General features: G+C 45.1%; 2 protein-coding genes across 3 annotated transcripts in view; both read left to right on the plus strand.

Moving 5' to 3' along the window:
* The window catches only part of LOC140907042 (tubulin beta-2 chain), a 455512-nt gene that overhangs the window by 249522 nt on the left and 191104 nt on the right, over positions 1–14886 (plus strand). The gene's annotated exons all lie outside the window — the stretch shown is intronic.
* The window catches only part of SLC22A23 (solute carrier family 22 member 23), a 165353-nt gene continuing 153980 nt past the window's right edge, over positions 3514–14886 (plus strand). Inside the window, exon 1 of one of the 2 annotated variants that reach the window (XM_073332151.1) lies at positions 3514–4800. In XM_073332151.1, the coding sequence (XP_073188252.1) occupies positions 4264–4800 (537 nt within the window). In that variant the 5' untranslated portion in view covers positions 3514–4263. The remainder of the gene's footprint in view (positions 4801–14886) is intronic. The other variant, XM_073332152.1, reaches the window with a different exon arrangement.

A 14886-nucleotide genomic window follows, 5' to 3' on the forward strand; every position in this document is an offset into this window, starting at 1 on the left:
TAAAAGATAGTCACCAGGCTGCAGTTTCACAGCCATTCTGCTGAAAAATATTTTTATTTTTGTTACTGTTGGAAGATTGGAGATCATCTCATGCTTTGAGGGGCATGTCAAATGGCGACTGTCTCAAAGCCTGCGGTTTCTGAACTGGGAGACCAGCTCAAATCCTGGGCCATTTCATAGTAAACATTTGAGGATTTTTAAAAAAAGCTATTGAACTGACTTTCTTCCAACTTGATTTGATTTATACATTTCATTAAGACTTACAAACCTAACCAAGTCTAAAGACTGTATGTACTGTTCAGTAACTTACTGTGCTGTTGTTTAAGAAATTCCTTTTTGTATTGTGTTGTTTGACAACTAATTTATAATTACACACAAAAAACTCATTAAAAGAACATTATTAAGGATTCAAAGTCAAACACTAAAAAATGGGAAACACTGGAATTAAGGCTGACCTGCTTCATTTGTTGCAGGAGTTGGGAGACGTGTACTATTTGTAGTAGTGGGGCAGGCTGCTCTAGGCACACCCATAACTATAGGCCTCCCCTTCAGGTAAAGGGGAGGAACCACTAATCCCAGCCTACAATTGATTCTGGGGGCAACAAATGAAAAAACAGGCCTGGGAGTGAGATCAGAGGTAAAGAATAGGGGATTGAGAGGTGGACAAGGAGCAGAGAACCCCAGACCGCACCAACTGCTCCTCAAAGGGGTCTAGGAAGTCAGTGGACATGGTCTATAGGAATTCTGCTCTGAGGCATGACTAGACAAGGGAACCGAAATAGGCCCCACAGTTGTGAAGTATTGCCTGTCAGACTTTCTCCTCCTGGAGTGATGGATGGCCATCTTGGTCAGTGTCAGGAGGAGGTCCTGTGACTTTGTGGGGCCACGGATGGCTTGTGCATAGATCAGGAGATGGGAGCAAAAATGCAGCCAGAACCTCAGTAAGAGGTTCAGGAGGAGCTGGAAGAGGGCCTGCAACCTGATGCACCCTATGTAGATGTGCACCAGGGTCTCCTCACCGCAAAAAGGACAGGTGTTGGGGGAGTACTTGAACTGCACCAGGTACATGCCTGGGCTCACAGCTCCATGGATGAGCCACCAACCTGGTGGGCCATGGAAGCAGAGAGAAGTGCAGAGTGGCCCACTGGGGTTCCTCACCCTCTGCTGGTTGGTAAATGGATAATGAATCAGGAAGAAAATGGACGGTCTCATGGTTAAGGCAGTTGAATGCTGTCCTGGAGAAATGGATTCTATCCATGTTTCTGCTACAGTGGCCTAGACCCTGAAAGTTATCAAGGCAAATCAATGGCCATTCACAAATAAATTGTTTGCCTAAATATACTAGCAATAGCTCCAATCTTACAAACACTTTTACTAGTGAAGTAACTTTACATACTGACTGTCTACATGCGCCATTGTTTGCAGAATCATTGTCTATACTGTTTTTATGATTTCCACAAATTTGAAATTTCTGCTTTTCTCAAAGGCATCTGGCAGGAAAAAATCCAAAAGGTGAAATTGACTGTAAACAAAAGTAAAACTCACTAGCCTTTCTCCCAGCCTAGAGAAATGCAAAGGGAAAAAAATTATCAGCATTTATTATGAAAAGTAAATTATATTTACAGTTATTTTTAGATATTAGATTTTATTGGTAAATGTTGGTGAATGTCAATTTCACCATAGGCTCACAAACAGATGAAAAAATATTTCCACTGATAATCGAAATTTACAGACAGGCAAAGAAAGAAAAAGGCTGCTTGAGAACTTCTTAGAGTTGGATTTTAGGATATTTAGTTCATATATTTAGAGTGTGATGTTGACAAATTGTATTTTAATGGTTGTACAGTTTTAACTTTTTGAAACTCAGCATCTACTGTCACTGAATAATTATCAGCTCCCCCATTGTCTGATCCCCCATCATTTTCAACAGTTGTAAAAATTTAAATCAATACAAATTGCAAAAAAAAATTAAAACCCATAATTCTGCACAACTGTGAAAATTTAAATTGATACAAAAATACTTAAAAACAAACATTGATAATTCAGTTGAAATTATAAAAATTGAATTCTGTCAAGCCTAGTTTTAATTATCTCAGAGATTAACACAGGTAATTATTTGTTTGTAATTTAATTTTTCACCTGACACTCTCTTTGAAATTATGCACATACATCTTTCAAGTTCCAACTATTTTGTATCTGTCTAGGCTTCAGAGACAGGATGTTCTGGTTCAACCTCTAGTCTTTCCTTTGACCCCTCTGGGCCTCCCCATCAGTTACTCTTTATGTTCTGGTTATCTAATCTCCCTTCTTCAGTCACTCAGGGTGGTTTTGTAACTTGGCTTCTCATAGCTTGTCTGAACCAGCAAGCTGCAGGACTCTTATCTTACTGAATAATAGACATAATAGAGGAAATAATTCACATAGAACTAAACAACGTTATTTTACTCCCCCACCCACCCCCTATCGTTTTAATTAGAAAGGAACAACTATTAACCTTGGAGCTATTTTTCATGTTCAAGTCTTTTTTGCTCCTACCACTAATAAATTAGTTAATTGTGAAGGGCTTTGCATATTTCCATGAAAAGTGCCATGTAAGTATAATTTGTGTTGTGGTGTAAACAAGTTCACAGAACTCATTTACAAGAACATATGCCAAATGTAACAACTGTTATCCAAGACAGTGTTGCAATGCTTTTCCATCCTACCCCAGCGCTGGCTGCATTCCAGTGGTGGGTGAAAGCAGTTATAATTTATTAAGGGATGTTGGTGATCTTCCCGGAGGATATATATGTTGATGTAAAATACAGCACTACCTCTGCTGCAGTAGTGATACTATCTTGGCCACCTGAAGGGGTGCTGTTAGGCTGGATTCATTTTAACTCTACCCCGTTTTATTCTCCTTACACTAACACAATGTCATATCCAACCCATAGGGGATAAAAGCATCTCTTTACCAACTCACAGCGAATAAGCCATTTGCCTAAGTACATTTAAACAGCTTTAAGAGACCAGACAGATATCTCAACACTAGCCAAAAGAGATACCCTAGCGGGACGTGCTTAACTGAAGAGACTCCGGGAGAAGGAAGCCTAGCACGAAGACCCACTCCGATTCCTTTAAACTGGGGGTAGCTAGAGTGAGGAGGAGAGGAACCAAAGCGATCAGAGGTGTGTGTGTGTGAGTCGATCTTGTTTCAAAAGCTGCTACGTTCGCTGACACCCCCCCCCACACACACACACACATCGAGCCATCCTGCTGGTGCTGGCTGACACCACATCCACCGCCTTGTGCCTGAGCCAAACCCTGCTGCTGTTCAGCGCAAGCTCCTAAATCCTCCTCCACTTTCCTAGCCGGCTCGGTCCCCCTGCCCCAGAGAGCCGGAGCAGCAGGCGGCGCAGGAGATCAGCGGATCTGGCCAGGGTGGCCAGTGAGCGCGCTGGATTTCCCCCCTCTTCTGCTGATCATGGCTTGAGCTCGGCTGCCGGTGGAGGTGCCTGGGGTGGGGGAAGGGCTGCGTCCGGCTGCTCCCTGCAGGGGGAGCCAGGCTGCCGCCGAGGGCCCGGGCGCAGGTGCTGTTACCTTTACCTCTGGGGGCGGGCTGGGGGCTGGCTCTGCAGGTTGAGGCTGCCGAGAGAGGCGCACTCGGAAGGGAGTGGGGAGCGCTCCCCGCCCCTTTCCCCCGGTACGTGCAGCAGCAGGAGCCGAGGCGAACTGCAGCCTCGGGAGAGAGAAAGAGGCGCCGCCACGCAGCGGAGCGAGCTTCGCCCGGCAGCAGCGGCGGCTCTCGGGGCTTCTCCCGCAGCCCGGCGGGCCCCGGGGTGGGGGGACTCGCCCCCCGTGGCGCGGAGCCAGATGTGCGGGGCCAGGGGCTGGAAGGAGCCAGCCAGGCGGTGCCGTGAGCTCTGCCCTGCGGGGCCGCTGCCCCCGGCTTGCCCACGGGACCCGTAGCGGGTGCTGGGGCAGGGAAGCCGCGGCGCGGCCGTGCGGAGCGGAGGCGGCTTTGCAGAGGCTTCCCCAACGCGGCCGGGTGGCGGCGCGGGGCAGGCTCGGTTGCAGCTGCCGGCGGCGGGGGTGTCTCGGCCGAGCGCGGCTTGAGGCGCAGGGCAGGGGGAGTTCCCGGCTGCGTGGGCGGCTCGGGTCGCCCTCCCCGGGCGTGCGGAGCCCGCGGCGCAGTTGGCAGCTCCGCGCTCACTTCGAAGCGCCCAGGCTCGGAGCGCCGCCGGCCCCATCCCGCCCCCTCGGCTCTCTATGTGAGGCTCCCGGATGGCGATAGACCGGCGACGCGAAGCGGCCGGCGGAGGCCGGCAGCTGCCCGAGGAGAACGGGTCCCTGCCGGCCGGGGAGGCGGGCTCGGCAGCAGCAGCGGCGCCGGCGGTGGCTCCCCCCGCGGCCGCGGAGATCCAGACCCTGCCGCCGCCGTCTGCCGGCGGCTCCTGCAGCCCCCTGCTGCTGGACTACGATGGCTCGGTGCTGCCTTTCCTGGGCGGGCTGGGCGGCGGGTACCAGAGGACCCTGGTGCTGCTCACTTGGATCCCGGCCCTTTTCATCGGCTTCAGCCAGTTCTCGGACTCCTTCCTGCTGGACCAGCCGGACTTCTGGTGCCTGGAGGCGGACGGGCAGGGCAACGGGACGGGCCACTTGACCCGGGGCCCCGCGAACCGCAGCCAGAGCGGCATAGGCGGGATGCTGGGGACCCCGGCGCTGCCCACCCCGCCGCCGGGAGACAACGCCAGCCAATGCCATTGCCACGAGTGGCAGTACCGGATCAGAGCCGGCCTCGTCCAGAACGTCGTGAGCAAGGTAAGGAGCAGGGGGGGCTCCCCCGGGCATCTCCCCCTCCCGCGGCGCCGCCCCCGCACTGCGCCCCTGGCCGCTCTGCTCCAGGGCTGCTGGCTTATTAGCAGTCCTTAATTTGTGCCGGGTCTGAGCCCCCACACCTCTAGGCTTGGCCGTTCATAGCCCTCGCCCCCGTGGGCTTGTTGCCTCAGTTATGAAAGTAAAAAAATTGCTTGAGCCCCAGCACCTAATTGCTTGAGCCTTGACACCTCTTTCATTACAAATTAAGTATTGCTTATTTGTCCCTCCAAGCAGGGGCGCTGGAATCATTTGTATAGTGGGGGTGCCTAGAGCTATTGAACCAAACTGTAAACACTGAAAATGATGGAAACCACTTCAAGCCAGGGGGTGCCAGAGCACCCCTAGTTCCAGTACCTTTGCCTCCAAGCTCATTAACACAAGCCCGCCTGACAACTGCATAGGCTGAGGGGTTACAGAAGCTGGAGGACAAAATATGCAAGGTGGGTTTGACTGTGGAGTCCTTCCCCCAGGGGAGGCGGGACACCCCACTTAAACTTGTGCTCAGACATCTAGGAAGGAAAGCAGGCCAGGTGGCAACTAGCTGGTGTCTGGGTCACATGCTTCTGAACCCTTATCTACTTCCTGAATGCCAGATTCTTTATAGGTTTGTTTTTCTAATGGGACTGGCATGAACAAGATATATTACTGGCAGGTGTTGGTCAGAAGTTACGCCCAGCTGTGTCATTGAACCTGAATCCTTAACTTGCAACAACTCTTGTTAATGTAATTCTGGGCCTCTCCTAAACACAGTTGTCAGTATTGCCAATTTTTGTGGCTGTTTTGAACATGCATATACACACATACATATATACAACCTGAAAAATAGGTTGGCACACTGGGCTTGTCATGAAGCATTTGAACCCACACATCCAGAAGCAAAAGCAATCAATAACCCATTAGACAGCTAGCCTTGAATAAATCCCATGCTTTGCATCCTGATGTACTCTTTGAACTAATGTATTTAAAACCCAACCACTTTTTTCCTTTCCTCCTCTTTCCTATCTACTCCAATATTATTCTAGACTTCTGTCTCAGGTTTATGTTTGAATGCATTTTTGTTACTACATTACAAAGTCTTGAGGGACAAGAAATAGGACATGGGGTCTACAGTCAGTGGCTGTTTTACTGATATACTCATCTAATCTTCACAGTTTTCAGTGCTAGCACTAATCTCTCAAGAACTACAAATCCATTGGGCTAATGAAAAGACTATTTTAAAATAAAACCTTTCTACAGTTGTACCATGGTTGTCAGCAAACAGCAAAAAGAAAACACTTCTGACCAGAGAACCTCAAGTCATTACACAGGCTGCCCCTGTACCAATGCAGCATACTAAGCAGATCAGTTTTAGATTACACAACAAAAGCTGTTGAGGGTGGCAGTGAGGAACGCAGATTTGAGAATCACACAACTGGTATGCACTGTGAAATATAAGTATTTCTTTTTGGCAATGTACTTGGTGAAGGAATAAAGGGGGACACATGCATTTTAGGTATAGAAATCATTCTAATCGAAAGGAAAAATGTATACTGCTTGCTTTGTATTGCATAAAGTAATCCTGTAAATCATAAACATGGTGTATAGTTAAAGCTACAATGAACTGATAGTATTTCCATATATGCTAATTAGCATATGTATAGCATATGTATAACTTTGCCCTTACACATGATGAATTTTTAATATATGTTTGTTATTTACATTAGTGGTGCAAAAGTCTTTTTTGTACCATCTGTATACAATTCATTGACATTAGTAAACAACTGTAGCTCATGAGATATAAAACAAAAATGTTACATCATGAGAGTTCCCTTAATCTCAAACCCCCAAAGCTCAGCAAAAATTAGTTCTCACATGGGAACTCTGTTTGGATTAACTGTGCTGCATTGCTTTCCACAACTAGACATGCAGTAATCAAATGACCAGTCTCGTTGCTCTTTCTTGCAGCCAGCACAGGCTCATATCAGTTATTGGAAAGCATTTCAGTTTTTCAGTATGTCCCTCAAAGTGTACATGGTGTGAAAAAATCAACCAGATATAGAGCAAGCAAATAAACCCCAGAAAAAGTCAAAAGCACAATGGGTCAAAAATCTGTCATATTCCCTCTGCAAAGATGAACACACACACTGAATTTAGTGTTATGTGATATAAAACTGCAAATCTGAAATTCAGTGTTTGATGGGGACAGATTATCTTCTGTTATGACTGGAGACTGAGCTATGCATATGTTCTAGGACAGTAGTTTTCAACCTGTGGTCCATGGATCCCCAGGGGTCTGCAGACTGTGCCTAAGATTTCCAAAGGGGTCACACCTCCATCTGAAATTTTTTAGGGGTCCACAAATGAAAAAAGGTTGAAAACCACTGCTTTTGGGCAGTGGTTCTCAACCAGGGGTACACATACCCTTGGGGATACGCAGAGGTCTTCCAGGGGGCACATCAACTCATCCTTATATTTGCCTGGTTTTACAACAGGCTACATAAAAAGCACTAGTGAAGTCAGTACAGACTAAAATTTCATACAGACAATGCCTTGTTTATACAGCTCTATATAGTATACACTGAAATGTAAGTACAATATTTATATTCCAATTGATTTATTTTATAATTATATGGTAAAAATGAGAATGTAAGCAATTTTTCAGTAATTGTGTGCTGGGACACTTTTGTAAGTGTCATAAAAATAAAGGGAAGGGTAACCACCTTTCTGTATACAGTGCTATAAAATCCCTCCTGGCCAGAGGCAAAACCCTTTCACCTGTAAAGGGTTAAGAAGCTAAGATAACCTCGCTGGCACCTGACCAATGAGGAGACAAGATACTTTAAAATCGGGAGGGGGCGGGAAACAAAGGGTTTGTCTGTCTGTCTGTGTGATGCTTTTGCCGGGAACAGATCAGGAATGCAGTCTCAGAACTTCTGTTAATTAGTAAGTAATCTAGCTAGAAATGCGTTAGATTTCCTTTTGTTTAATGGCTGGTAAAATGTTCTGGATGGAATGTATATTCCTGTTTTTGTGTCTTTTTATAATTTAAGGTTTTGCCTAGGGGGATTCTCTGTGTTTTGAATCTGATTACCCTATAAGGTATTTACCATCCTGATTTTACAGAGGTGATTCTTTTACCTTTTCTTTAATTAAAATTCTTCTTTTAAGAACCTGATTGATTTTTCATTGTTCTTTAGATCCAAGGGTTTGGGTCTGTGTTCACTTGTACAAATTGGTGAGGATTTTTATCAAGCCTTCCCCAGGAAAGGGTGTGTAGGACTTGGGGGGATGTTTTCGGGGAAGACGTCTCCAAGTGGGCTCTTTCCCTGTTCTTTGTTTAACACGCTTGGTGGTGGCAGCATACAATTCAAGGACAAGGCAAAGTTTGTACCTTGGGGAAGTTTTTAACCTAAGCTCGTAAAAATAAGCTTAGGGGGTCTTTCATGCAGGTCCCCCACATCTGTATCCCAGAGTTCAGAGTGGGGAAGGAACCTTGACAGTAAGCAAGCAAGTGAAGTGAAACTTGGGGATATGCAAGACAAATCAGACTCCTGAAAGGGGTTCAGTAGTCTGGAAAGGTTGAGAACCACTGTTCTTATGCCTAAAGCAGGGAGATAGCAATCCTAAAATACTGTGTCTGTGTGTGTATAAAACCTTATTAAAATGCTGAGAATCTTTTGAAACTTATTGTGACGTTGACAATAAAAACAGCAGAGAGCATTACTCCTTTATCCTGTAGGCTATAGCCTTGTTTTAAAAAATGCATTCCTTGGAACAATTTAGCACATAGGGTAAATCGATTTTAATGGATAAATAAACAGCTGCGGTCCCTGCTGTCTTTTTTAATTAAAAAAAACAACTTTAACAGACTTCAGAGGGTTTTTTTAAGTATAGTTTTTATTTTTGGTGTGTTTGCTTCTTAAAACTTGGCAGATCTTTCCCACTAAGCTGTAATACTATATAATTACAATCATAGCATTTTCTAAAAGTCAGGATGCCTCTTCAGTTTTGGTTTATTACAAAGGAATGGGGAAAACACGCACACAACAAAGCATCATTTCACCCTGGCTCAAGTTTTCTCAGGTGAATCCATGGGAGTTTTGTCATTGATGTAACTGGGAGCAGGATTGGGCCATAACCGCTAATTCCCATATAGGTATTCCAGCTTCCTTTGTAAAATGGAGCTGCACTGACTTATTCAGAAAGATGGATGCTCAGGTCTCCCTCTTTCTCCCTCCTCTCCCCCACTAAATAAACTTGCTCTTATTACACAATGTTCCGATCTATCTAAATACAGTTTTATGTAATGTATCTTGGACTAATATACACTCAGCCGTGTGATAGCCAGGGGTTATATTGAAACAGCACACAGAGAGCCAAAAAAGTGTAAATCAAAAAGGCACTTTCACTCGGCCAGTATATCCTCTATTTTTAACCTGCATTGCTCCCAGGTAATAGAGGAAGAAAAGTGAGCTCTGTCACGTTCACCTACAATATCTCAACTGTTAAATTATTCATGTTTTTTGGTGCAAAGTGTATTTTGAACTTTTTGTTTTGTTGCTTTCTACTACTTTTGTGTGTGGGTTTGGAATGTCACCTTCCTTTGTTCCTCTCTGGCAGGCAGTTATCCATTAATTAAATGGGTCACTTGAACTAGCTTCCCACCCTCTCTCCTCCCAGTACCCTTCAACAGACTGTAGCCTCTTGCCCAATGTTATATCTGGTACTTGCAGGGTTGAGGTCTTGTCACTTTCAGCACAGCTTTTCAGGGTATCCATTTCTGCCTCTTCTTGGGTCTTTGTTGGTTGTAGTGTTGAGTTGGCTGGTTGATCAGTCGGCAGCAGAATGTTGGTTTCCTGGGGCCATGCATCATTCCTTGCCTTTCTGATATTTTTCAAGAAAGGCAAAGCTGTTCCAGGCGTGAACGAAGCACTGAATTCTTGACTGAGTTACAGGGGGAGCTGCTTTTGATAGTGCTGTTAGTCATGAGGAGCTGGAATCAGTAAAAAGGACCACACCGTTTATTATTTAATATTGTTGAAATAATTACAAAGAAGCAGCTAACTACATAATTCAACCACAAGAATCTCAGTGGCCATATTAAATCACAGATCTGGGTTACTGTCCTGATTCAGTACATAAATCATGGACCTCGGCATGGTACTTAAATGAATCTTCTTCTTCTTCTAGATGTATTTATGTATTATTACAGTTGTTAAATGTTACTTTGAGAATTTGGACTTGTTTTGTTTGTTTTTTCTCACACGATTCACTTGTCTTGCCTAGATATCAGATGCAAATTTAGATGAGGGTACTTCCTGTTCATAAATGTCCTGGGCTGAATAAATTCTTGAGACAAAAAAAGTATCAGTAATGATCGTATCCACCTTGGTACTTTTATGTGGTACTTTTCATCTCTAGGGCTATGTCTACACTACTGCGGTAAGTCAACCTATGCTACGCAACTCCAGCTACATACCTTAGGTTGAGTTACCATGGGGTCTACACCGCGGGGATCGATAGGAGAAAATCTCCCATCAACTTACCTTACTCTTCTCGTCTGGGGTAGAGTACAGGGGTCAACTGGAGAGCGATCTGCAATCAATTTGGTGGGTCTACTAGACCTGCTAAATCGACCACTGGTGGATCGATCTCAGAACGTTGATCCCCACTGTAGTGTAGACCTGCCATCAATCTCAAAGCACTTTCCAAAGGAAGTAAGTAGTATTACTCCTGTCAAGCTGTCTGGCTTTCCCAGTTAATCTGTTAGGAGAATAGGCATCTGCTTATCCAATGCGATATAGTGCATCCTACATTGTCACTCAGGGCATGGCTACACTGGAAACTTCAAAGCGCTGTCGTGGGAATGCTCCTTTGGCAGCGCTCTGAATTGCGAGTGTGATCACGCGTGAGTGCTGGCAGAGAGCTCTCCCAGCACCCCTGGTAATCCCACCTCCATGGGGGGATTAGCTCCAAGTTCTCAGAGCTTGTCTACACGGTTGCTTTAAAGTGCTCAGACTTGCTGCGCTCAGGGGAGTGATTTTTCACACCCCTGAGCCAGCAAGTTAGAGCGCTATGAAATGTAAGTGTAGACAAGCCCTGTGATGTGGGCAGATATACTCTTCTATACAGTCAGTTTCTTTATAAATTGGGAAAACTTTTTCCCACTCCCTTGTGTAGTGGAGGATGTACGCACTGGCTGGGGAAGCTGCTTTTGCCATTCCATGAACTTCCAGCTGCCTCGTGTATGCCCTGTTCTCAGCTTCCAGTTGATCCATGCCTCTTTGTTCTGCTTTCTCCTCAACTTCTTCATTGGCCTTGTGCCTTTGGTAGGCTCTCTCCTTGTTGGTCTTGACTGTGTCCTGGGCTGCCTCCGTCTCCCTGATCCGCAGTTCTGCCATCTGTCTCTGGTGCTCATGTTCTTCCTGGGCTGCCAGGTGATGAACTCAGGCCTGTTCCCCTGCAGTGTTTCCTCCGTGGTGCCTGCCTCTGCGGTGTCTGAGGCAGGAGGGTCCTTGGACGCCGGGTCAAAAGTTATGAGAAAAGCTCCTAGCACCTGAACTGGGATTTACTTTTTGTGGGATATTCCCCTCTCTTTACATAACTGTTCAAGTCTCTTCTATCAAGACCATCCTGTGACTGAGTTCAATCACTGTGTCTCTTCTTTAGCCTTTAAAAACTCTCAATGTCAAGTTTAAACTTTTAACAGTGCTGGGTTATGATCTATAAACCCAGTTGACGTGTGGCATATGAATCCTGCCAAGGCTATGCCAGTGTCAAGCTGTCTGGAATGGCTCAGGAGCATGAGCACCACACTCAGGGCAGACTGTTAAGGAGAAGGGCACACACTCCAAATTGGTTGTGAGTTCTGTAATTAGATTTCACCAACCAGGTATTAGGTGTGAATTCCTCCGGCACTACAACAGCCTCAACATGGAGTCACAGACACTCCTATCCATTTTGCCCAGGCAAGCTTGTCTTTGTGATAGATGGTGCCATACACCAAAAATCACAACAATTTTCAGATTTCTCCCTGTCCCAAAGGACAGGTCACTTACTCTAGTCACTTTACTCCTGGGGGACTTCTGCGCCAAAAAATTAAATTGACAAATTTTATTTGTCAAAATAACACTGCATAATCAGGCCAGTTCCAATTATTTTGGTAATTTATTTCAAAATACCTGTCAGCAAGTATTTCTGTAACAACACAAACACACAGAAAAATTGCCCCAGGAGTAGAGAGTTAGGTTTGACAACCCTATGACAACCCAGTTCTTGTTTCTCTGCCCCCTCCTACCCCCAGAGTCCAGCCGGGAAGCCAGACATCCACAACCCCTCCCCCCACAGAGCCCAGCCATGCCCCCCCCAGCCAATATACCCAAACCCCCTTCCCCCCAGAGCCCAGCTGTGGGCCTCCCCAAACTAGATGCCCGCACCTCCTCCCCCCAGCTCAGATAACTGCCCCCCTACCCCTCCAGAGCCCAGGGATCCAGAGGGAGAAATAGCCTGCTGCTCCATCACAGGCTTGTGTGGAGTTTCATGCACACTGCTGTCGTCTTCCCTCAGGGTTTTTGGGAAACTGCAGTTGCTGGGAACTCTCTATTCCCCCCATTCCCTGCAATGTCTTCTATGTGCGAGCTGGCCTCTGCCAGGTCCAGCAGCCTCTTGTGGTGGCCAGCAGCACTGCAGCCCATTTCTAGGGGGTGGGGGGAGGAAATTGTGTGCAAAAAAAAATTTCTGCAAAATTCTGCATGACGCAGTGGTGCAGAATTTCCCCAGGAGTATCAGTTGGACCTTAGATCTCACACCAAAGAAAATACTTGTAGTTAATCTTATAATAGATTAACTAAAGATTTATTAACTAAGGAAAATAAATTAGTTATTTAGAAGGTTATAACTGCTAAACATACACATACAAATGAGTTACCATCTTAGGTTCCAAAAGGTAATAGAGGCTGCTGTAATATGCAAGCCCTATATGTCCTCTAGGGCTAATCCAGTCTAGGGATTCCCTTGCTTAGGCCTTCCCAAGCAACACAGAGATCCAGTTTCTTTCTGTCAGGGATTTTTATTCCCTTCCCCCAGAGTTCAAGCTGATGGGATGAGTTCTTGTGCACATCCACACCCATGAAGAGGAGAAGCAGCAGACCACCAAGTCTTTTGTCCTCTGATGTTCTACAATGATTTGTCTGGTGTCTATGGGCCATCTTTTGTTGGGCAGGAGATAACGCTTCCTGTGACAAACTAGTATGTAACACTTGCTAATGCTTTTCTCCTGGCTGGGTGTGTGTGTGTTTGTGTTACAGTTTGAGCAAACACTTTTACAATTACAGAGCAAACACTTAAATATTACCTTATAACACAGGATGCAGATATTATAAGTGAGATTAATGCATCTTACAGACCAAACACTAAGCATATTTTTATAAACCAAATAGCTATTTTACTAATCCTAACACACAGATGATCCAAACTGGTTTCCAGCTGTGCCTTTTTAAATATTCAAGTGATGCCTAGAGGCCTTGGCAGGAGCTAGCACCTGGTCTACCTGCATCACTACCCCCATTTTACAAATGGGGAAACTAAGGCACAGAACACTGACATGATGAGGAACGCTGTGGCATTACTACAGTGAAGTGAAATAATTTAGAGACCATGACTTTTTCTTTTTCTTTTTTTTTCAGTCAGATGAAATAAGTTGAAACTGCCAAGTCTGTGAATGTATCAAGGGGTGGTGAGTTCTGAGAACCAATAGCAAATCAGTCCAGGGATTTAGGTGATGTATAGCTACTTAGGGCAATGTGCCAATAAAAAGAGGCAGCTGCAGAGTTTGGGGAGCTCCAAAAGGAGTTTGGAATTAGCTCTCTTCTCTTTAAAGCCTGGATCTATTAATCTTCTGGGTGCTCTGCAAAGCCTATCTTTAATCCCACAGCTCTGGGGATAGAATTGAGGTAATGTGAAGGTTTCACTATGTTTTGTTAGGTTTTTTTTTTTTTAGTTTTTGTTGCCCTTCTCTGTACTTTTTCCAATTCTAATATCTTTTTTGAGGTGGGTTTTTTGACCTGAACTGCAACCAGTATTCAAGGTGTGGGTATATCGTGGATTTATATAGTGGCATTGCAATATTTTCTGTTTTATTTTCTATTCCTCTCCTAAGGGTTCCCAACATTCTGTTAGCTTTTTTGACTGCCACTGCACATTGAGCAGACGTTTTCAGAGAACTAGCCACAATCATTCTAAGATCTCCCTCTTGAGTGGTAACAGCTAATTTAGACCCCATAATTTTGCACATAGAGTGGGATTATGTTTTCCAATGTGCATTACTTTGCATTTATCAACATTGACTTTCATCTGCCATTTTGTTGCCCAGTCACCGTTTTGTGAGACCCCTTTGTAACTCTTCAATCAGCATTGGATTTAACTACTTTGAGTAATTTTGTTTCATCGGCAAACTTTTCCACCTCACTGTCTACCCCTTTTCCATATCATTTATGAATATGTTGAACCGCAATAGTCCCAGTGCAGATCCTTGGGGGACCCCACTCTTTATCTCTCTCCACTGTGAAAACTGACCATTTATTCCTAAACTTTGTTTCCTGTTGTTTAACCAGTTACTGATCCCTGAGAAGACCGCCTCTCATCCTGAAACTGCTTACTTTGCTTAAGAGCCTTTGGTGAGGGACCTTGTCAAAGGTTTTCTGAAAGTCCAAGTACACTACATCCACTGGATCACCCATGTCCATATGTTTGTTGACCTTCCTCAAAGAATTGTAATAGATTGGTGAAGCATGATTTCCCTTTACAGAAGTTGTGTTGACTCTTCCCCAGCGTATTTGTTCATCTATGTATCTGATAATTCTGTTCTCTTCTATAGTTTCAATCAGTTTTCCTGGTAGTGAGGTTAGGCTTGCTGGCCTGTAATTGCCAGGATGGCCTCTGGAGCCTTTTTTTTTTTAAATTGGCCATTACATTAGCTACCCTTCAGTCATCTGGTACCAAGGGTGATTTAAGCAATAAGTTGCATAGCACAGTTAGTAGTTCTGCAATTTC

This window comes from Lepidochelys kempii, chromosome 2, assembly GCF_965140265.1.
Source record: "Lepidochelys kempii isolate rLepKem1 chromosome 2, rLepKem1.hap2, whole genome shotgun sequence".
Taxonomy (NCBI): domain Eukaryota; kingdom Metazoa; phylum Chordata; order Testudines; family Cheloniidae; genus Lepidochelys; species Lepidochelys kempii.